The sequence below is a fragment of the Dinoponera quadriceps genome, unplaced genomic scaffold, assembly GCF_001313825.1.
Source record: "Dinoponera quadriceps isolate SergipeBrazil2010 unplaced genomic scaffold, ASM131382v1 scaffold2420, whole genome shotgun sequence".
NCBI lineage: Eukaryota > Metazoa > Arthropoda > Insecta > Hymenoptera > Formicidae > Dinoponera > Dinoponera quadriceps.
The window spans coordinates 8,884-31,246 of record NW_014556754.1 but is presented as its reverse complement, the minus strand read 5'-3'; the positions used below and the strand labels follow the sequence as shown (position 1 = coordinate 31,246).

Here is a 22,363-nt window from a genome sequence, read left to right as displayed (position 1 = left end):
TCTTGTCAAACTTTCTGTTTTAAGTAGTAACAATAGCACGAAATCGGCACTGGCTGAAATTTATTATCATTAATTCTTAATTGGTACGTGAATTATTGGTCATATCGAGCTACTTAAATATCATAAGTTGTGTCATTCATGGAAATGAAGTAACGACTCGATATATTTTGGACATTTACATTCGAACATGTGGTCAAGATAAAATATTTTCCTTTAAACTTGATGTTTTAAAAGAGATCGATGCGTCGATCACGCTGATCGAAACGACGTAGCCTGCGGTGAAATTGTGCGAGCCTGAAATCAGCTTCTGTCAGCTTCTTCGGGCAGAGTTACTCCGGTGAACTTCGTTTTTCGGCGATTATGAGCTTCGCCGAGTCGACGTCTTGCGCCTGCCCTGGTCTGGAGAACCGCTCGCTCGCGATTCGCGGCTTTCTCTCGACGCGACCAGTCTTGGTACGGCCGCCTTTCCGAGTCTTCCGGCCGAAGGAACGCGTCCTCGAAAGAGCGCACATCGAAAAATCCTCCGTCGCGTCGGCACGCAGCGTGGATCGTAAATTCGGAGTATGTTTTCGGAGGTGAAAGAATCACGTCGCGCGGTCGCATGCGCACACGTGTGCTCGTGCTGGACAGCCTCGAGTGATTTGTAACTTTCGTGCCGGGAATGATGGGAGTTTGCCGAGGGAGCTGGGAGGGTTGATTTTGGATGATCCGAGAGGTGATTAACGAATCGTAATCAGGGTTCCGACAAAATATCCCCCGAGGATTTCGAATCCGATGGAATCATTTTTCCGTCAAATTCGAGAAATCACTCCGATCGAGTTTAACGGACTTTTTGAACATTTAACTTTTTAATTCACCGTAACGTCAGAGACGATCGTTTCAGGGAATACACGTTGCTGTGAAATATGTTAAAGCACGTGTTGAAAGACGCGTATAAATCCTAATTTATTCCCAACTCGTTACTTCGCATTACCGGTCTCGTGATTTCTCCCCAACGAGACCTTGGTGTATTATTTACGTCTTCTATCGTAAAACAGCGGTCGTCTTGCCTATACGAGCGTTGAAGTCTCTCCGCCGCGACACTCACCTGCCGGGATCCCGGCTTGCGTTGAAATTGAGCGCTCGCAGAATTGTAGATTGTACATCGCCGAATACATTACATTAATTAACTCGCTTATATCAAAACTTATATACTCACATAGCTAATATGACTTATCTGTATGTAAATATCTAAAAAAAAAAAAGAGAATCCAAATTCCACCGTGTTCGCCGCTGGCTAGTATTTGTTGACTGCCGGCCCTCTCAATAGTAAACACCAGATCTATCACTAGCCCGCGACAATTACAATTTTCATCGTTTACTTTCTCGACCAACATAATCGATTCTGCTTCTAACTTGTATCAGGAAGCACACGAATGCAGAGCTGTTGCAATTCGCGAACGGGAGGTTTTCTCTTTTCGAAAAAAAATAACGTCGAGGCGCGACGTTAGGGTTGCCATTTTGTACGTTATACCGTGACAGTGAGAGTGATCTCGTCGTGAACTAAACCCCGTCGAGTATCATTACACCGACGATGCTGCGCTACACCTTGTGATCGACGATCTTCGTGCGCTACGTGATACTCCGCAAGAAAGTCGATTCTGCTGTGCGCGACAATTCGCTCGGAGTGTTGTAAGGTGGCAACGATGCGTGGCTTTGTGCTTCTTGCCCGCCAGTGGATTTTGTGAAGGACGAACTTGTCCGTCCGACACGTTTCGACACGGATTAAGGATTACTCTCGCAAGCGATGCCTTCTGGATAAGCGTATATGGCTGGTAAGTGTGCTTATGACTCGGAGAGTCGTTCGGCGTTGGTAAAAGCGTGTAACGACCACAGAGATTTGCTGTATCTCCAGCATCGGTTGTACAAGGCGTTCAGCAATACAAACACACTCGGTAAACAGAACGACCTTTCCTTTTACTAATTGAGGAAGAAAACAATCAGAAGTTTCAATCGCAACCCTATAAGTTAATCGTCGCTTGGCTTAATCAGAGATGGAATCGGGCCTAAACTTGATATTTTTTGTATCCCGATTTCAGCGTCAAGTATCTCGATGATGAAACGTTGCGTCAAATCCCGTTGCAGCGAAGCTCCCTTAAAATGAAGCGAGGGACAAAGATTCATCGGTGTTCTGTGAAAGATCATCATTTGCAAAAGGCCGTCCACCTTCAGCTGCTCGCAATTACATGCAGCCGCCAAGTTCGCGTAATTTATCAGCGATATAAGCCGGGACTTTGTCATTGATCTAGGTTATACAGCTCGTTGGAGCGTCCTGTACATCCCGAAAGGTTTACGTGGAAGGCGCAGATACCGGTTTCGCGCGAGTTACACGCGCGAGTGTTCGTTCGCGTGCGCACGTGGTGGTACATGTGTACGTTCACACGTGGCGGCTGCTGCGGCGCCGCGGCTACTCGCTCGACAACGCCGTGCGCCACGATTAAATTATGCAATCGTGTATCCGTCGCGTTCGAAAAAGTAATATAAATGCCGGCCGACGTCGACGGAAGCGTCAGAGCGATCGCTTTCTATCCCCTCGGACGCCTTTTCAACTCTCTCTCGGTTTGAGACGAGGTCGCTCTAACCGCGAAAGTGTGAAGTTCGCTTCAGTTAACAAGCCCGTTACAATTGATCGTCTAAAGATATGACCGTTATATATATTGACCGTCTTAATACGAAGCTCTTTACCGGTCGAATTTACGGTTAGTTTGCTCAGACGCTTGGAATAGAAGCTTCCCTAGTAGCGCAATTCAAAGCATTGACGATACATTGGTTCAATATTGATTATATTGGAGTTTATTGGGGGTATATTGAACGAATTACCCAATATAATGCCAGTCAAACCTGCAAAGAGCAAATTTTACGTGATATCTGATATCAATTTTGCCGACAGCTTGCTAGTGGAAATATAACAGGATTTGCTAGCAGAACATGACAGTAGATTAATCTGTTATGCTTTGCTGACGAATCCTGTTATATTTCTGTTAGCAAACTATCTACAAAACCCAACTGACAGTAACATAACGTCAATATTATAACTTTCCACTCGACAATGTATGCAACGTAATGCAACGTAACGCATGATATATAACAGTTACATTGTTGAATGGGAAATTGTAATACTGAGAGTTGGTGTTTACCAAGAATTTATAGCAGATACTGTGCGAGATCTGCAGGTGTGCCTTTCTTTATATTGGGCAATATTTGTTCAATATATTCTCAATAAATGCCGATGTAAGCAATATTGGGCCGATGTATCGCCAGTGAATTGCGCTAGCAGAATTATTTTGGTAGCGCGACAGTTTCACCCATGACCGCCGATAGTTTTGGCCCTGATCGAAACGAAGAGCTCCGTTAACGGCCAGTCGACGACCGGGCCACTTTGCGACGACGGCGGCGTGCTCGGGCGTAATTTGTGCGTTTAATCCTCGAATAAAGTGGATTTCTCGGCTCGCGCCGTCATTACAGTGTAGGGTCGTTTCTCGCAATGCCAGGCTGGATAATGGCCGGAATGCGCAGGAATGCGCGAGAAGGGGCGGACGAGCGGTTCGAAGGCGCAGCGAGACGACTGAGTAGATAATTGCCGGGTATTCCCTGGGTTGGGGCGCGCGCCGCGAACCCGGGCTTTGCCTTTGTGTCGCCCGTTTCTCGAGACGGCCACGCGCGAGGATCACCTATTGCTCCGTTGACGCACGATCGCAAGATTCGGTCGCCCTAAAGCTAATAATAACACATTACATCAACATGATAATTGTCACTTAACGATGTAACCGTTGAATACAACACACATTATGTTGCACTTACATTGCTGGGTGGAAAATTATAACATTGTTGTAACGTTACTATTGCTTGATGTTTATTGGGAAGCTATCTTCAATAACGTGATATTCCGTCTTCTCTTCTCTCCTTTTCCTCCGTCCTCGGAAACAATCGGGTCGAATCGACGAGCAATTATTCATTATCCGGCGAGTATCTGAGGGGCGGATTTCCCGTGCGCGATATCTAGAAATTGAAATCGCCTCAGGATCAAAAGACGCAGGTTGGCAACCCTTTCCTGGGCGTGGTTCACCATGCAAGGTAACATACTCCGAAGATAAACGAGGTGGGGTGCGTACGTGCGTCTGTCTTTGATACTAATAAGTTAGTATCAAAATAGTACTAAATACTGCCGGCTCGAGATACGAGATTATTACCCGATGTAAATCAAATGGCATATACCTACCGTATGATTTATGGATGGGATGCGTCGATTGTAGGGGATTCGCACTTCGATCGTCTCAGCAATTCATCCATTTTTTTCAGTTATCTATCTTCGTTCTTTTTTTCCGAAAAAAAAAAAAAAAGAAATAGCTTTCGATGAGTTGGCATGTTCTTCCCCGAGGGTTGAAGAAATTACGGCGAATTAATGCTTTGCGGAGCTGCCGTTTATGGCTTCTCCACGCCCATAAATAGTTTATGCATATAAATATATGAATAGATATGCGGAAAATAAGAAGAGGATGCGTGACAAATATTCTAATAAGAAAAGCGCGCGTGTGTGTGTGTGTGTACGCACGCGTTCCTGTCGCAAGTCGCCTATGCCTATCGCGGAGTACTGAGCCTCGCTGAGAATTTAAGGCCAGAAGGATGTATGTGTCGATGGCACACCCAGTGTGATTCTATTCGCACGACCATTAGGGCAGCGCCCGAAGTGGACCGGAACGTACCGCAACGTCGTTTCGGTCGATGTAAAAAGCGCCGGGAGATGCGTTCCGGCTAATAAAACTCAAGTACGCCAGAGTTTTGCCGACGACAGAACGGTTCCCCATTACAATTCCGCCAAGGGATACACAAGTGAATCCGCAAACGCACCGATGGCCATATTACGGCTACGGTCGCTGCAGCGAGGATGCAGCGCCTACCTGTATAATTCGCCGCACCAAACAGATATATCGCGGACGGATAAATTGCGCACGGACGACGAACTGATTGTGATCGATAACCTCCCTCGACTCGGGTTGCGCTAAAACAGCGGGATAGCCGGGTCTTATGACGGAGCGTCATAACTTGTGGAAAAAAAAACATTAGCGCTGTGATAAATACGGCGCGATGGAAACGTTCGAGACCACGGGAGGAGATTACGGTCCGCGCCGATCATTTATGGCGACCCATTGCGATTGGATGCCGGCTTATGGAACGCATAAAACCCGCATCACACGCGGGTTTAAGAATAAAAGCGCAGTTTGAGGCGAGTGACGCGCGCACGCACAATGGTAAAAAAAAGAATCGAAATGTGGGAGAATAAAATGGAGTAATAAAAGGGATCGCGCGAGAGAATGTTAATTTTGAGCGAAATAAGAATCAAAGAATTATGAATGACCCTTCGGATATCCTTCGCGTGCCACCTGTGCCGCCTGTTACGTCCTGCCGATACCACATCCTGCCGTCATAATTTTTAAGAACCATAAAGCGGAATAACCATGTGTCCCTATCCCCTTCCTCCCTTTCATTCCGCTCAAGATGTCGTGTGATTAATCGCGGGCGGAGACCGGCAATTTTCGAAGTTCCCTCGCAAATTTCCTTCTCGCTAGCCGATGATGCGCTTTCCGTCTGCAGAATCATAATTAACAACGACCTTGATACCGTTCGCATGGTATTAAGTCGTTAGGTCGGCTGTCAGCGAAACCACGATTGGAAACACTTACGACGGCAATTTCGTTAAGCTGCCGTCGATGATATTGCAGATAGGGCTGTTTTCCAGAGAGATTTTATAAGATATCCTGTATTTTTCCGTACTCTTGACGTCATGAATTTTAAGTAGCTCAGTCGTTACAGAGCTACTCCGCAGTCATAAGAAAGTATATTTACAACATTAATGTTTTCATCAAAATTATAAACGATGGACTATCGCAATTTTTCAATTATACATAAACGCTTGAATTACACTTTATTTATGTAATGTTTACAAATAGTCCTCGCGCTTAAACGAACTTCTAACTTTTCCGTCTTTCTGACGGAACGTTGCCGCAACGATAATTTAGTAGCTTGTAACGCTCTTTAATACGCAGCTTTTAACGGGTCATATTATTTGGTACGTTTCTGAAACATTTTCAGTATATTAAGTGAAAACGTTCAAGAGATACGCATGAAATCGCGGCATTTCAAAATGTCGATCTAACGTCCTTCGTTTACTGAGTAATCATTTGGGTGTTCAGCGTTAAAAGTTCAAAGAGCGCGATTAAAGATGGAACAGCCGTGACAATTGAATTCATTCCTTTTTGCTTTAGAGTCGTTATAGTCTCTCCGGTGGTGAAGAGGCGCGAAATATGCAGCCGGCCCTGCTCTTGTAATGATCGTCGCGCGGCGTGATCGCGGCAGGAAACACCGTGATTCGCGAGACGCACTATCATCGATGTCGCGGATAAAATAAACACGGTGAAATTGCTGGCTTTAACCGCCGCAACACCGGTTACCGGTGAGCTTAGGTTTTGTCGCGCACAAGGAGAGGGAGACGGCAGTGTGTGTGATTGGAAAGAACACGTTTTCCCCTTCTCCATTTTTTCCCCCGGCGCAAGAGCCACTGTGGTTGAGGTTATTCTGAGAGGGCGCATTCATGAATCCCGAGGCTCCTCGGACTTCTCCTGCAACACCCGAGTTGACTTCTTTGCGTCCCTTACAACAGATATAGCCCAGCCTCACAAACGAGTTCGGGTGGCACCGCTCGAAGAGCTCTCAGCCTCAAGAGCGAAAACCGCACTCGCACGTGCATCCGCAGTCACTCGCGCGCATCGAGACGTTCGAGCGGCTGGCGATGCGCGATTCCGTCGTCGCGTGCCGTCGCTGGCGTTTCGAATTCGGCGGCGTGTGACCGCGTCACGTGACGGTTACGTTAGGCCGGACGGGCGCGCCCATTTTGAAGCGGGGTGCAGCCGGGCGCAACAAGGGCCTGCTGTTAAATACACGCACGATCTACAGCATTCACAAAATTGCTTTTTCGAAGCTCCGAAGGATCACGACCTTTGAAAAACGAACCTTCGAAGTTTCACCTTACCGAAAATTCGAATTCCTCTCGAAGTTTCGAAATTAACAGCTCTAGTATGAATACCGCCCGAAGATCTTTCGCGCGCTCAAACTCGAAGGATGAAGAACAGACAAATGGCATTCGGCTGAAATAATTTTATTTGAATTACGGTCGAATATTCGATAGGAATTCGATATTCCTAACGCGTCATTGGGATGCACGCTGGGTCATACCAGGTCGCTCGGTGCACTTTGCTCTTTTGAATTACGAAGATTATCGATACTTTTCGCCCGGGTCGCGTGTTAATTCACACCTCGGCGGTACTTTCGCGAGACGAACGGCTCGTAAATCCGCTCGTCGGGCACTTTCGTTCTTTCAACGTCGGCGTTATTTCTGGAATCGTTACAGCTCCAAAAAGAAGTAATCACGAGCGAGATTAATGTTTCAAACGGACGACGAGCTGCGATCCGTCAGGGGAGTGTAATAGTCTACCTCATTAGCAGACGCACTTCGGATCCTAGATCATATACCGCCGCGCCGGGCATCAGGATAATTTACTGTCCACGTGTTACACGGATTATACGACAGAAACCCAAGCAGCAAAATAGATACAGGGTGCTGAAAAATTACGCACGTAAACTTCAATACGGATTCCTCGGTCCAGGAGGCTGACTTTTTCTCAATCAAAATTCTATTCGATTCGCAATCCTTATTTATGTCTTCAAATCCCAACGTTAAATACTTGATAATCCGACTTTAATTTTGAATATTATTTGGTTTTACATAAGTTATGGAGTCAAATAGAATTTGCATGAAACATCTTTTCTTCCTCGAGAATATTGAAACTAAAGTCAACGGACTTATTCTTCCTTTGATTTCACCGTTTTGTTATTATCGTGTGTTTTCTTTCTTCTCAAGAAAGAAAGGGGAGTTCTATTGTCTCCGAAAACAATGGCGCCGCGTGTACCTTTGTTCCCTTTATAAAATATGCAACTCTGACAGTTCCGGCGACTCGACTGTAACAGAATATTAATTTAATGCTTAATTTCCGCGGAGCATTTTGTGGTGAATATTTGGCTAATATAACTCTCTCTTCCCTCATTATCGCAATCAGTAATAAGAGAGAAATTACTTTTCCGTGTATGATTACCTGAACCAGTACAAAATTTCTCATATATAATTATATATGAAATATGTTCATATATATATAAAATTATACACAATTATACATATATTACGATATCGCCACTTCGTATATAATTATACCTAATTATATATGGAATATATTTGTTCCCGGATAGTAAGAGAAATGTTTGAGCATATCGAAATTACGCTACCTTTGAATCGTCCGTCACATAGCGCACTTTGTTGCTCGTTTTCCTTAAAATGTTGTATTCTGTTGCTTTTGTTGCAGATGCGCGACTGGAATGGCAGAAAAGTTGCGCGAGGCGGCTGCTCGTGGCGATGTTGCTCGAGTCACACGCTTGCTCGACGAAGACATTAAACCGCTGCCCGACGAGGTACGATCCTCCAACCCTTGAAACTCTTACAAGTATATACCATACAGGGTGATCCACATGACCATCGCATATTTCTCACCGCTCGTTTCAAAATTGCGGCGGTGATTTTGCAATTATTGGAATGGGGAATTTATCGTCATTTTTTGAATCGATTTCTCCCATTCAATCCTTGTCTCTAGACATTTTGCTAAACACTGACACTCGATTTCTTATTCGTATTTTGAAAATGCCGAGAGGGAGTGAAATATGGGAGACGTTGAAGGATGCCGATAAATTGTGAAATATATGTAAATGCGTATCGTGAAATTAAATCTCCCTCTGGTAATTACCCGCGACATTAGCGGGAAGGAAAACTCTATTAACGGCATCGCATGGCGAGAACTAATGCGGCGATATATTAATTTCGTCTATTAATTAATTTACCCTCGCGCGGCTCTCAGTGCGGCTCACGGTTAGGCGTAGGCAGGCAGGGTTAGGCCAAGAATGCAGATAGGCACGCCGACGCGATATACATTTGTCAAGTGCGACGCGAAACACGAACGAATGGACCACCCGATCGATTATACGCGCGCTCATTAAGGTTGCTTCTGCCTTAATTGCGCCGATGAAATTAATCGCCACCGAGACTTTTTCCGTCGCTGCCGGGCACGATTTATTAATCGTCGCTCCGCCGGAAGATGACATTCGACACGCAACCGCGGCAATGCTCCGGAACAGTCGCAATAAATATTATACGCGCGGGCGCGAATCCTTCCCTCCCCTCGTCCAGCGAAATTAAACTTGTGTTGAACGCGAAATTACCGTCGAAGGGAACTCATTCGTCGGAGGTTCGATCTGCCGAAAGAGGACATTTCTTCACGCTTGATCGTTCGTGTTGGCAGGATTAGGTTTTCCAATGATTAAGAAATTATCGGTCGATATCACCCTCGGCGATAAGATATTCACTTTCGAATGTGTTTTCGGCGCACGGTTCTTAATTAGCGTGTTTTATCGAGCACGCTTACAGGCACGAGCGCGCGAGGATGTTCAGGATTCCTGTCGTGTTTCAGAATGGCCGAGGGCCCCTGTTGCTGGCCGCGGCAGGTGGTCACGTGGAAGTGTGCGAGACCCTGTTGCTGCGCGGCGTCGACGTCAGCATCGCGGACGACGTGAGTAGTGTTGTAGATAAATTTTCCTTTTCCCTCTTTCTCTCTCTCTTTCTCTCTCTCTCTCTTTCTCATGTAGTTTTATGTGCCGCGTAAACTGGAAAAATGGTCGTTCCGAGATTAACGCCGATGGTCACTTAACTGACTGACCTCTTCATCTCCCTCTCGAAAGCTCGAAGCTTCGGTCTACAGCTGCCCGATTTCGAAAGAACCGGTCACCCGGACAGCCAGGTGACACTCGAGAAGAACTTTATCCGATTAGTCTGGGTGATACCTGTGATTTCTAAACGTTCGGCAGCTAAAAACCCGATACACACTGGAAATATGTACTAATAACTGCAATCTCAAACATCGATGCATGCTGTAAGAAGGAAATATGTACTGGGAGAAAAAAATATCTAAGAAATAAAAAATATTTATTCGATGGATACTAATAACATAGTTACTAAAATCTAAATTTTTTTTAACTCAAATATAGAGTAAATAATATTGTTTTCATTAAAAAAAGAAGCTATAAATTTAAGGAAGTGTATGTTTTCCTTGTTTGAGAAAAATTTTTTCCCGGCGCGAGAATATGTATATTGTTACAAATAAATATTAGTACCCACTGCAAAGTAAATAATTTTAATTTTTTTTAGATATTTTAGATATTTCTTCTGTCAGTATAAAGGAAATATTGAGATACAAGCGTGTTAAACAATCTGTAATGTTTAAATAATTTGTTACTTAACGAATTTCGCTTAATATGGACACACCATAAGCACGTGTATGGCGTCCCGAGGTAATACGTGTTTCAAGAAATTAGGAAACCCTTATTGTATGGATTACCACTCCTACTTCTGATCCGTCCGACCGTGGCCGGATCCTTTGCAAACAGATCTCTAGCAGTTCTCGCGGCTGCACGTACGACTTCCGGTCATGGGTCAACTAGAAACGCTCCTCCTTCTCGCTTCTCGTCCCTATCCATTTCTTCCACTCATTCTCCACCATTCCTTCCTCGCCCTCTCCTCTCTCTCTCTTTCTCTCTCTTTCTTGTCTATGTATATTGGTTGTTCTTTCTTATTGCTCTTCCTTCTTGCGAGCATCGTCCGCTTAAGGCAAATAATTTCACTTCTCGACGATGGAAGATGCCTGGTGAGCGGCGATTTTTTCGAACGGGCGGTGGAATATTGAGAAAGGGGAAATAGAGAGAGGGAGAGAATTAATCGATGCTGAAGTCGTAGGTCGACGTAGGTGTATTCGAGCACACGTGCGCGTCGTTTGATGTTTGTCCCTTAAATAAAAATACAATAATGAGTATGTACACTGTATTTCTCTTTCTTATTACGATGAGGAATCGCTTTTAAAGCGATATCGCGAAGAAGTATCGTGCTTTCTCTCAAATGCGTACCGGGCTGTTGCACATTTAACAATCCCACCATCTCGAGTTCTTTTTTCACAAAAAAATTCATACATCATCTTTGTTGTAACTTCTTCCCAACTAGACGCGAGCGACTGTTTTTGTCCAGCAATTTTGGCTCCTGTGATACGAACGATGCATAATAGCCGAATTTCACATGGATTCATAAAGTGGCCGAAATATATATATATATGTATATTCCATAATTTTCAATATAAACATTTCTTTTGATTCCTCTTTTTTTTACAAAATAATTAAACCTAATTAATTGTACCATGGGACGTTTTTCTTGCTGTCGAACGTATCATGGGGGTTCTTCATGTGCGATTTAATTTTTACAACTGTTTGCCATTTGAATGGAAAAAAAGAAAAAAAATATGACCGACCGTGACAGGATTCGAACCTGCAATCTTCGGATCCGAAGTCCGACGCCTTATCCGTTAGGCCACACGGTCTATTGAAGGGTAGCTACCCCATTTGCGTAGTTCCAGCATTTGGTGTTATCGAAATCACCAGTTTCACCTTATATTATAAGGTATTCTCAAATATTTTGCTCTTCGTTTGAATACGCAAAATTAAAAGAAATAAATTATTAGATACAACGAGTAAAGTTTTACATGAAGCAATATTTGGTGGATAATTAGCTTTATTGACAAATTACTTCAGATGCGAAGATTGCTTGGCTTTACTTCAAATAATACATACACTTTTATCTCTTCTTCTATATCTGATATCTTAAGACTGTTCAACCCTGCTTTTGATTATATGGGATGATGGAATGTAATCGAATCAATACTGCTATACTACAGAGTGGAAGATAACCGCGATTAAAATTAGTATCGTCGGTATGAACTAGGTGGTTTTTATCATACTTGGGTATTTCAGTACCTATCCGTGTTCAAATTCTTGAATACTATTCAGATGAATAGGTATTCACTGAAATAACCGAGTATCCGAGTACTCGGAAACAAGTATTTCGTGATACTTGGGCGATACCTGTTATTGATTTTCGCAGCAGCTGATTCCGATTCTCTGAGGTATTATGCACACAAATAATAATACTTAGCACTTGAGGATCCGAATACCAAGTGAAATACTCGAAAACTTAGTAGTATCTGAATTATTCCCGAGCATTTGAATATCTGAGCTCTGATTGCAATAGCTTCAATAGAATTTCGTACTGTATATAATCAAGTAATTTCACATTATTTTTATCGATAGATAAATATATATCTTTGATAAGTATACATATATACATATCCTGTAATCAACGTTTATCTGAAATCCGTGAGAATAAAATTAGAATAAAAAGGATCGGAGATTTCCATTCGTAAAGTCATCATAAAACAATCGAAATGAGCGTCAATACGGAGATGGAGGATTAATCGTACGCCTAACGAGGCGTTCGTGCGTTTCAGTTAACCTTATACTTGGTGTGTTTATCGAGAAATAAATCACTAGGATCGCATGAATTTATTGCACTCGGAGTATAGCTTTGATTTATCTCGCCGTACACGATCCACGTTATTTGTACAATTCCCTTATCCGGGTTGTTTCGTGATATATACCGGGTGTTCATTACTGACAATTCAGATTCTTCAACAGATTTGAAATCGCCTGTTCGGAAAATTCTGAACGGCTTTCCACGTTGCTGCCTGCCCTAACAATGCGATCTCCTTAGTGATATACACGCGAACTACGTATCGCGGGCCGCGCGCACGCGAACAGGTTAATCGTCTGCCTAAACGTCTGACAAAACGAGCCAGTTTTCAGAAACGCTCGCTCGCCCTCGACGCCGTTCTCAATCGTCACGCTCGGATCGAAGGTGGGCAGGAAACGAATCGTAAAAGCGCGGGAAGGCAAGCCCATGCTGCGCGCGTATATACACGTGGGTTGAAATAAAACGAAGTTATTCCCGATGTACGATACGACGCGGCCGGGGAATTGCATGCCGTCGTCGTAGAATCCCACTATTGTCCCGCGGGCAATTAGCATGCCCGATCCGACTCTCCTCCTCGTGAGAGGCGGGAGGGGTGAATACATTAAAACGCTCCTCGTAGCAACATATCCCGTCGGATACTCACGGCAAACGCACGCGTGGGAGAGCGAGTATATTCCTGCGAATCTGTGCGAGCGCGTATGCTACACGAAGCATCGAAGTATAGAGAGAATCTGGATACCCGATACGTCATTACATCGCGCGACCTTGAAGAGTGGCATTCACGCGCACTACTACTACTTGGTACTGGATCGTTAACTATCGACCTGACCGTCGTAACGTCCGCAAGATTCGAAAGATGTATACTGCCACTTTTTAATATCGTGCTAACTAACTTTCGAGTACAAACCGTGAATACTAGTGATGCTAATGTATGCCCCGGTTCTTCTGCGTACTACTTGAATACCGTGATTAGTATAAATAATCATTAAAAAAAAAATTGTTATACTAGCGGCAGTTGGCAATTTACGTGAGATTTTTATCAAATTCAGACAGTTTGCAAAAGTTGTTATGAGATACGCTTTGTATAGTAGTGTATAATATTAAAATAATATATATTGAATTACTACACAATTATTATATAATAAAAAAAAAGTATAAAAATAAATGATTCTACAGAGAAAAACGAACTATTTAAAAAATAAGAGAAATAAAAGAAAAAAAAATTTTTGACCTAATAATATTTGAATTCGTGTCGTTCATAATTGGCTGAAAATCGACGCGACGAGATCTATTTGGGCGTTTGTATTAAAATATCAAGATGATGATGCAATGCTTGAATGAGTCAAGATGAAAAAATAAAAAAAAAAGATGTGTCAGAAGTGGGATTCGAACCCACGCCCTCAGAGAGGACCAGAATTCCCTTGTCACCCGTCATGGACGGGTAAGGTTATGATACCTTGAGTCTGGCGCCTTAGACCGCTCGGCCATCCTGACACGTGATGGCCAACAGCAAATTTAACTGTGATCCAGAACTACGGGTTCTCAGCAATTATCAAAGCTCTAAAAAAATATTTCAGAAGCAACTCGACAGGAAATATCGTTGATATCCTAATGATAATTCAGTTATTTGTCCGTATATATATACGGAGTCTGAAATAATTACGCAATGGAACTGATTTTCGTCGGATATTCTATGTAACGTGCATACGAATACTCGACGTCATGTATGCTTGGCCGTTGTAATTAGAGTTCTATGTATAACTTTCAATTTTATAAGCATAAGGTCCAAAATTATATACATAATCTTTATATAATATTATGAATAGCATCGTTATACAAGTTCTATGTAGCTTGTATCGAAAGTCATCTGCACGGAAAAAATGTTGAATCAATAAAATTTCTAACGGTAGATTAATTGGAGTAAATCTTCTATTCAATATCAAATATCATTAAAACTACTATGTTATGTATTGTTTCAATAATGAAAGTATTAATTTCAATGATATCGTCTTGGAATCCAAGAGATTTACTTCACCCAAACAAAACAAAAAGTCACAATAACATCAAAATGACAGTAAAATCATTTCAAAATGAATAGAGGGGATCACTCTTTATTTTATGTATAAATATTCCAAATTTATTATTATTCGGTGGAAGGGCACATGAAACCCGTTTCTATTCTAGCTTAGAACTATAAAAAGTTGAAATCCATCGCTGGACCGATCCGTGACGTTGAATCGTAAATACGGATTCCTCACTCCTTTATTGTTTCGCGGCGTCTTTTTTCACGTGGTCGGGGAAGCCACGTGAGACAAGATATGCCAGCCCGCTTGTAGAGAAATGAAAGATAAGACTGAGTTAGAACGGAGAACTATCTTTGTATCTTTACTCTCTCAATCTTTCGTTTCTCTCTCTCTCCCTTTCTCTCTTCCCTTTTCTCTCTCGCGACAAGCGTGTTCCACGGAGATTCGGGTCCAAGGAGAGAATACGAAATGAATCTAACTTTTGAAAGTGGGCAGCTGATATATCTGTTGGAAATATGTGACGGTAACCAATTTGTTTCAGAGAGTTGACTCATTTGTTAGCGCGTGTTCTTATACGAAATAAATTGCCCGACTTAACGATTTATGTTATCAGTGAATGAATTCTGTCTTTACCAGTGGTAATTTCGCAAAATGACTGTAGTATATTCTTTTTTACTGGTTCTCCTCTTTACATGCAAACTTCCAAGATTATTTTCAGCTGTTTCCTTAATAGAAATAACGTAAAATCCAGTTACGCGATTCATTCTGAATATCTATAATCACCGAGGTCCCTGGAATTTCCGACCGGACACCCTATATGCCGCGTGGCATCGTGCGTGAGCACGCATAGGGTTAGGTGTGTGCGGCGATGCTGTCGCGAGTGGCATGGCACGGTTCATCGACCAGCGGCCGCTTCGCTGAGTATGGGCGAGCAGTTGTAAGTCTCTCGGTCATCCTCTTGCGCCCGTCCGCCTTTTTCCTTTGTTGCGCTACGCCGTGTACCGTACACCAGTTTTCTGTGAGCACCAGCTGCGCCATCGCACATGGACACGTCACGTCTACGCGACTTTTGCGCGGTGTCGGCGGCGAACCGCAAATTTCGACATCGAGGCGCAATAAATTGAGCCGTTCCTCCGGTCCTGAATGATAAAATTAACGCTAATACCGCAAATTGAGTTATTCCCGAAATTGTAAATACTGCCATTCGGTGAAGTTGGTAATCATCAAAGCATTTCGCAGCTTTGGTGTCATGCGGCAACACCGAGTTTCATCCATCATCATTCCCGGAGAATTGATGAGAACCTCCTCAACATTCAGACTCGGAATAGAAATCGATTCTCTGCAAATTGGATAAATGTACTGCTATGATAAGAGAAGCAAAATAAACATGATCCTTTGAATCTGAAATTAATTTGATACCGCAGATGTGTAAATTCTAAGATTAAATTGTGTTATTTAATATTAAATGCGGCGCTAAACGGGATGGCTGTTGAGGCGGCGGTGTAATGAAAAAGATAGCAGCGAGCCCAAGGAAACTCATTAAAGATAAATTAACGGAGCATTCGCTCTTCACGGATTTACTAGTAATAATGGTAACAACTGTCATTAACTGATATTACACGTTAGTACTCGCGGAACGTGTAGTAAAACGTAGCACGAAGACGTTCGCTCGGCATACGCCAGGTGCTATACGAGGTGTCTCAGAAAAATCGGTTCTTCAAAGTTTCGCTGCAGAAACTGATTTTTGACCTTGAACTCGAATGTTAGCACCGGCCATCGTTACCTCCTTGGAATTTAGTTAATTTCTCGACACTCTCTCCCTTTCTCATTGCGAAGAGAGATAATTTTATACAAAGTTGATACATGCGAGCAATGCACGATGGTGGAACAGGCCAATCACGTCAATGGAGAGTATTTGAAATTAACGTCATGTTATCCATGTACGCAAATACTCGGGTGCTATTCGGGTAATTGAGCCCTTCGGATACTCAGGTACCCGAGTACACCATGATTAATACACATATTGTGCAAATGATTTTGGAGAGAATATACGGTGATTAATCTACAAAGCACATGCTGCGAAAATCAATAGTAGATGATAGGTATTATCCGCGATTTTGTTCAGCCGCTTGTACGCAGGTATTCGCAGTACTCGCGAATTTAAGCGCCGGGTATAAATAGTCGGTTGTCCAGGTACCAGTTGATTTGCGCCGGCAAACAATCCGGAATTCCTCGATCGAAAGATCAGCAATTGGTGGGATGTCGAGTCGCGGATGAGGCTGCGCGATCTATTCCGGGACACCCTATATCTCGGCACCGAACAACCTTCGATGAATACGTCTGCGTGTTTTCAGCATGGAAACTCGGCACTGCACGAGGCATCGTGGCGTGGCTACAGTCGGACCGTGGCGGTTCTGGCGAAGGCCCTCGGGACCCAGCGGGCCCCTCTGCATGCTAGGAATCTCGCCGGATTTGCACCGCTTCACCTCGCCTGTCAAAACGGCCATAATCAAAGCTGTCGAGAGCTCCTCCTAGCCGGCAGCAATCCCGATCTTCAGAATAACGTGAGCGATCTGCCGATTCCTTATCACCACTTCATCGCACACTTTGCGGCCCCAAACCATAAGAATGGAGGGAGGGATTTAGCTCTAATATCGCGTGAAGCCGAGCCTCTCAGTACGTTCTCGGAAATAACTGTATATACAATGATGCGGTACGGTTTCATACGAATATGCGAGGATAACTGTATAAAATGATGGTGCACGTAATTAAAAATTCTCTCCCCTCCCCCGTTGGTATCGCGGTTTCCGTGCGATATCCCATTAACAGAGTATCGCCACTCTCGTCACGTACCTGTGAATGTTATTTAACCTCGTCCGGAGCGATGAAAATCGAACACTCTCGTGGAAGAATATGTATTCTCGCTAATGGCTTCTCATGTATGATGGATGTTTATTTTGCCTTCCTTTTCAGTACGGCGATACACCACTGCATACTTCCGCACGTTACGGTCACGCCGGAGTAACGCGCATACTGATCTCGGCTCTGTGCAGGGTGTCCGATCAAAATAAAGTGAGTGACAATCATCGTATTCCTCGTCGTATCGATTACGAATCCGTCGGCTTCTTCTCATTCCATTGTTCACGGCGTCTCTCCGTTGCAGAACGGCGATACCGCCTTGCACATAGCCGCGGCGATGGGTCGTCGGAAGTTGACGCGCATCCTTCTGGAAGCCGGTTGCGACCGGAGTCTGCGGAACAAGCAGGGCGAAACGGCGAAGGACATCGCCCGCCGTAAGAACCTTTCCGAAATCTTGGACATCATCTCCAAGGCCCGTGGCAAGAGCCGAACGCGCAGCAAGAGCCGCGAGGACGACTCGGTCGATGGAAAAGTGGACGACGGTAAGTCCGGAAGAAATTTCAAGGCTTTCGAAGACCTGTTAGAAACGTCTTAAAAATCAATTCAATGTCTGACGCTAGGTAAGACGAAGAAGCGAGAGAAGACCGGAAGCGGCACCAGCGGCGGTGGCGGCAGCAGCTCGAAGAAAGACCGGAAGAAGCACAAGTCCAACGGCAAGCAGCACAAGGTCCGCTTCGAGAAGGCCATCATGGGCCGGCAATGGTCGCCTTACGGCTGCCACTATTATCCAGACCCGGAAGCGTTCCCTCAACCTCGCCTGGACTCTTTGCCGGCCGACCCTTTAGGGCGTGGTGAGCAGTACTACTTGGACCTGGCGGGTAACATCAGGAAGGGCCCGGTGGGCGTCGGATACACGTGTTATTGCGCACCATTCTTCCGCCACATGGAGGCGAAATTGGAGCGGGACAAGGCCGAGTTGAAGGCGCATATCGACCAAGCTCACGAGAAGCTGGACCTGAAGGTGACCAATCTGGAGAGAAGGACCAGAGGGCAGATCTCGGAGCTGACCAGGTGCGTGCAGGAGGAACGAACCAGATGCAACGAGAGGCACTCGCAGCTTCAGCAACGTCTTCAGCGAGGCGGGAGGGGTAGATACAGCGAGAGACCAGCGAAAACCAATTACAACCAGCACCATGAAGTGGTGCTACCGACTAGAACCAGGTCGCTGGAGGATCTGTTGGACGATCGGCCGCAAGATCGCAGCTTCGAGATCCCCGGGGAAACGCCGGTTCATCGCGGTAGCCTGGACGATCTTGATATTCCGGCTATACCCAGACTCAGCACGTCCATGAAAGACCTACCTTCGGGCTCCGGAGTGGCCAGATCGGCGCTCAGGGTATTGGATATTCCCCCGAGACTCAATGAAACGTTCGACGGAGTCGTCAGGCAGGATAGAACCTCGCCTTTGGGCGCACTGCCGGCGCAGTCGCTTCCCGTTGAGGGGAGACGTCTGCAGAGGGTAAGATCAAGCTGCCATTCTCCTCCCAGTGAAGTGAGTAGAAAATAGTCAAGGGTCGCTTGGCTATCCGAATAGTTAGTCTGGAGAAATGTCTGAGGAGTACTCTTCTCGAATTGATAAAAATATCAATCAAGTTTCTCTGTTTCTCGCGTGTCCTCCAGGGTTGCACGTCGTACGACATGCACGTTATGAACACGTCCGCGGATGAGAATAAGATCGGCGACGGTAACACGACGGAGTGGAGCGGTCGTCGCAGCGTCCACGAGATGATCAAGCGGTTTCAGCAAGTACCTGATATGCATAACGGCTGGCGAGGGATTCGTTCCGGAAGCAGCGAGCCGATCAATCTGGGCGAACATACCAAGTGCTCGCAAAGCCAGAGAGTTCATCCTCAAGGTGGTGTATCTCGAGTAACAAGACATGTCGGAGTTGTCAAATCACATTATTACAATTACACCGGTAGAAAGATATTTGCAACTATAATGCCGTAGTTATAAGCCACAGTGAAGGAATGGTAATCAGGAGAAGCCCGGATAACATAAAGAAGTCCTAAAACGCCGTAATGACGTCTTTTAGACATAATATATATCTTTTCAAAGCGACTTTTAAACATACGTGTTGTTTGAGGTCATTTCTCTAATAAATGTTGTTATAGTGTCAATGATAATAACATCTTACATGCATATTGTTACTACTATTTTTGTAGTTAAAACCAAAGAGAGGATATATTTGAGGACGAAAATAACTATAATATAATTTCAATCAGTGCACGAAGAAAAGATTCGGTAATTAGGTTAGATCAGGGTTAGCGAATCGGAGCTGTGAAGTTGAGAGAGAATTCTGTGCGGGTGAAATGATTTCCGAACTGAAACTTACTCGACCAACATCGCAGGTAACGACAGCGAGAGTAGCGAAGGCGAAGACGACGATGCCGAACAACCCGAAGCATACAAGGGAGCTAATTGTAGAAAAACTGGTATCCCCGAAGACGTGCACTACGACAGTATCGCGAGGATGCCTTACAGATCGCGCAATCCCGTGTACAGTCCGACCCCGCCTCTGCACGACACTCACAATGATTCTGGATACAGCACTCGCATGTACGGCTCCAGCAAGGGCGCGTCGCCTTCCTTGTCGGGTGTGTACAAGAAAGAAATCGGATAGTTTTCGATTATTTCTATCCTTCTATTCTTCGTTGACGGTCAATCAATTCGAAATAGGACGTTGTGTGTGCAATTGCGTTCTGTGTAGGTCAACTGGAGTGCGATGTGATCCTGCCACCTTCGACGGGGCCATTCGCGAGTGGAGAACAACTCGCTGTCCTACTGGAGCAGCCAAGGGGACACGACTTAACGGTTTACGAGCGAAGCGTTGATAACGTCGTAATTAACATTGGCACTGCTAGTCTGGTTTAGTCCCGTACAACCGGCGGTTCTATATCTCTAACCCGGAAATGGGACTTTCCCAAAATGCAATTACGTTACACTGTATGTAAAATACGAGGCCTGTCCGGAAAGTATCCGAACTTGTGCTGTAACTTTGTATCTAGGTGTGCTATTGTCAGCAAAAGGTATTCATCATTTAGTGGGGACCTTCGCGAGTACCTCCACCGATCATACTTTCCGGACAGACCTCGTATACTGGTTGCTCCGAATATGTTGAAATTACGCGTTCAGCAGATAAAGCAACTTTCCGTTATGCCGCCAACAGCTCTGCAAATATTGTGTTGTTTTCTGCTGAACGACACTCAGCAGCTTACGTTGCTCCAACATGTTTACTAAGTGATTGCTATTTTTTCCAACATACTTTTAATCCTGCCTGACGACTCCGCCGGACTGTCAAACATGTTGGAATAAAACATAAATTATGAAATGTCGTTCAGCGGAAAATTTTGTATCAGTTGCTAAACATAGCGGAAAGTGCTTATTAGCTGCTTTCTTACTGAACGCAGTCAATAACTTGAAGGTTGGATTATTATTATTTCGTCGTATTTTTCCATCGTTACAATAGCTACGGGGTCTAATTGAATGCGAACATTCTGAAATGTATATATTGCAGTTGTATCTTCACGAATCGTTGTCTATATTAGTTTTATTATTGTTAATATCATTATTATAAGTGTCATATGTCCGTCCACGTTGCCATGACCTCATTTTATAATAGAAATAAACACTAAGTAAAAACAACAGTATTTATTACTCATGTATTATACGCGCATTATGTATGTCATGTATATGTATGTATGTGTAAGTGTGTACGCGATCGAAAATCTAATCTCTGAGAGATAAATTCTTCTTTTTCAAAACAACGTTTTGACACATATGTTGAGCCATATCTTATATAACGTTTATTAAGTAGATCGTACGCATGTGACACTGACGATATTTCTTTTGTAAATTCAAAATCAGCAGCATTAAATATTTTAAATATAGTATGTGACATGATGGCTGCATCGAGCAGAAAAGCGGTAAGAGCTTCCCGTCACGCTGCTCGCAGCTTTGCAACTGTTGTAAGATTTTCTGCCGAACAATGCTTAGCCATTTACGCTGCTCCAAAGTTTACCAAGCAATCCAGCATATTAAAAGTATGGAAAAGTTGAAAAAAATGTCAGTCGACTTAGCAAACATATTGGAAAAGCGTAAACCTGCTGGTGTTGTTTAGCAGAAAATCTTATAATAATTGCAAAGTTGCAGACAGTACAGCGCGAAGCACTTGATAAACTGTTTTTTTCCACAGAATGTAGTCGTTGGCGAATGTAAACACTTGTGTTTGGAGAGAGCGTTATCAGCATAATTGCTATTCTATTTTCGTCGCTTTAGACGTAAATAAGTATGGAAAAACGTAATTGCGCTAACAGCGCGCACGCTTCTCGAATATAAACATTCTGAGTAGAATATTTCGGAGCTAAACGAACACTGCTGCCCAGCTATTCAGTGAGCATTTTGAGAGAAAAAGTTATTGAAGATGACTTTTTGACCTTGATGAAAATCTCTTAAAAGCGATATAAAAAAGTAGTCGTTCTGTAAGACGTCTTTTAAAAGAATTTTTATATGATGTCTATTAACACGGAACATGACGTTCTCTAAGAATAAGAAAAGTATTTCTTGTGCATTTAGTGCGATCAATAAAAACAAATAAAAAGTTTTTGTTGCCCATAACATTTAAAATGCTGTCAGAAAGTGATACAAAGTTATTATTATTTGTAATACTGGAAAGGAAACCTCCATTTTTGTTTAAATTGTTTTAATAAATTACGTTAATTTTTGATAAAGCATTATATTCTCCATTTATTACTTTAAATTCCTCAAGGACTGACGTCACCTAAATGAAATGTTCATCCTCGATAATGACCGGCGCGGCGGCGTAGCCTAAACAAAAAGTTTAGCGCCGGTTTGTAGGAGCCGGCGTGGTATTTAACGT

General features: G+C 43.8%; 1 protein-coding gene and 2 non-coding genes across 3 annotated transcripts; 1 reads left to right on the top strand and 2 right to left on the bottom strand.

Moving 5' to 3' along the window:
• The first annotated feature begins 472 nt into the window (after positions 1-472).
• On the top strand, positions 473-22,283 carry LOC106748127 (ankyrin repeat domain-containing protein 6). Its single transcript, XM_014626369.1, has 11 exons — positions 473-715; positions 1,405-1,814; positions 8,451-8,556; positions 9,606-9,704; positions 16,920-17,129; positions 17,539-17,637; positions 17,729-17,966; positions 18,045-18,943; positions 19,105-19,339; positions 19,836-20,081; positions 20,195-22,283. The coding sequence occupies exons 3-11, from the start codon at positions 8,464-8,466 to the stop codon at positions 20,356-20,358; spliced, it is 2,283 nt and encodes a 760-aa protein (XP_014481855.1). The 5' UTR covers positions 473-715; positions 1,405-1,814; positions 8,451-8,463; the 3' UTR covers positions 20,359-22,283.
• On the bottom strand, positions 11,483-11,555 carry Trnar-ucg. Its single transcript has one exon. It is a non-coding gene; the product is annotated as a tRNA-Arg (tRNA).
• Positions 13,913-14,035, bottom strand: Trnal-caa. The gene is made up of 2 exons: positions 13,998-14,035; positions 13,913-13,957 (listed from the first exon to the last, which is right to left on the bottom strand). It is a non-coding gene; the product is annotated as a tRNA-Leu (tRNA).
• Positions 22,284-22,363: the final 80 nt, after the last annotated feature.

Excerpts from the sequence above, each read along its gene's own strand:
- LOC106748127 (XM_014626369.1), top strand. The coding sequence starts at position 8,464 with ATGGCAGAAAAGTTGCGCGAGGCGGCTGCTCGTGGCGATGTTGCTCGA. Across the intron at positions 8,557-9,605 it reads TTAAACCGCTGCCCGACGAG|AATGGCCGAGGGCCCCTGTT; the intron begins GTACGATCCTCC and ends GTCGTGTTTCAG. Across the intron at positions 17,130-17,538 it reads ATCCCGATCTTCAGAATAAC|TACGGCGATACACCACTGCA; the intron begins GTGAGCGATCTG and ends CTTCCTTTTCAG.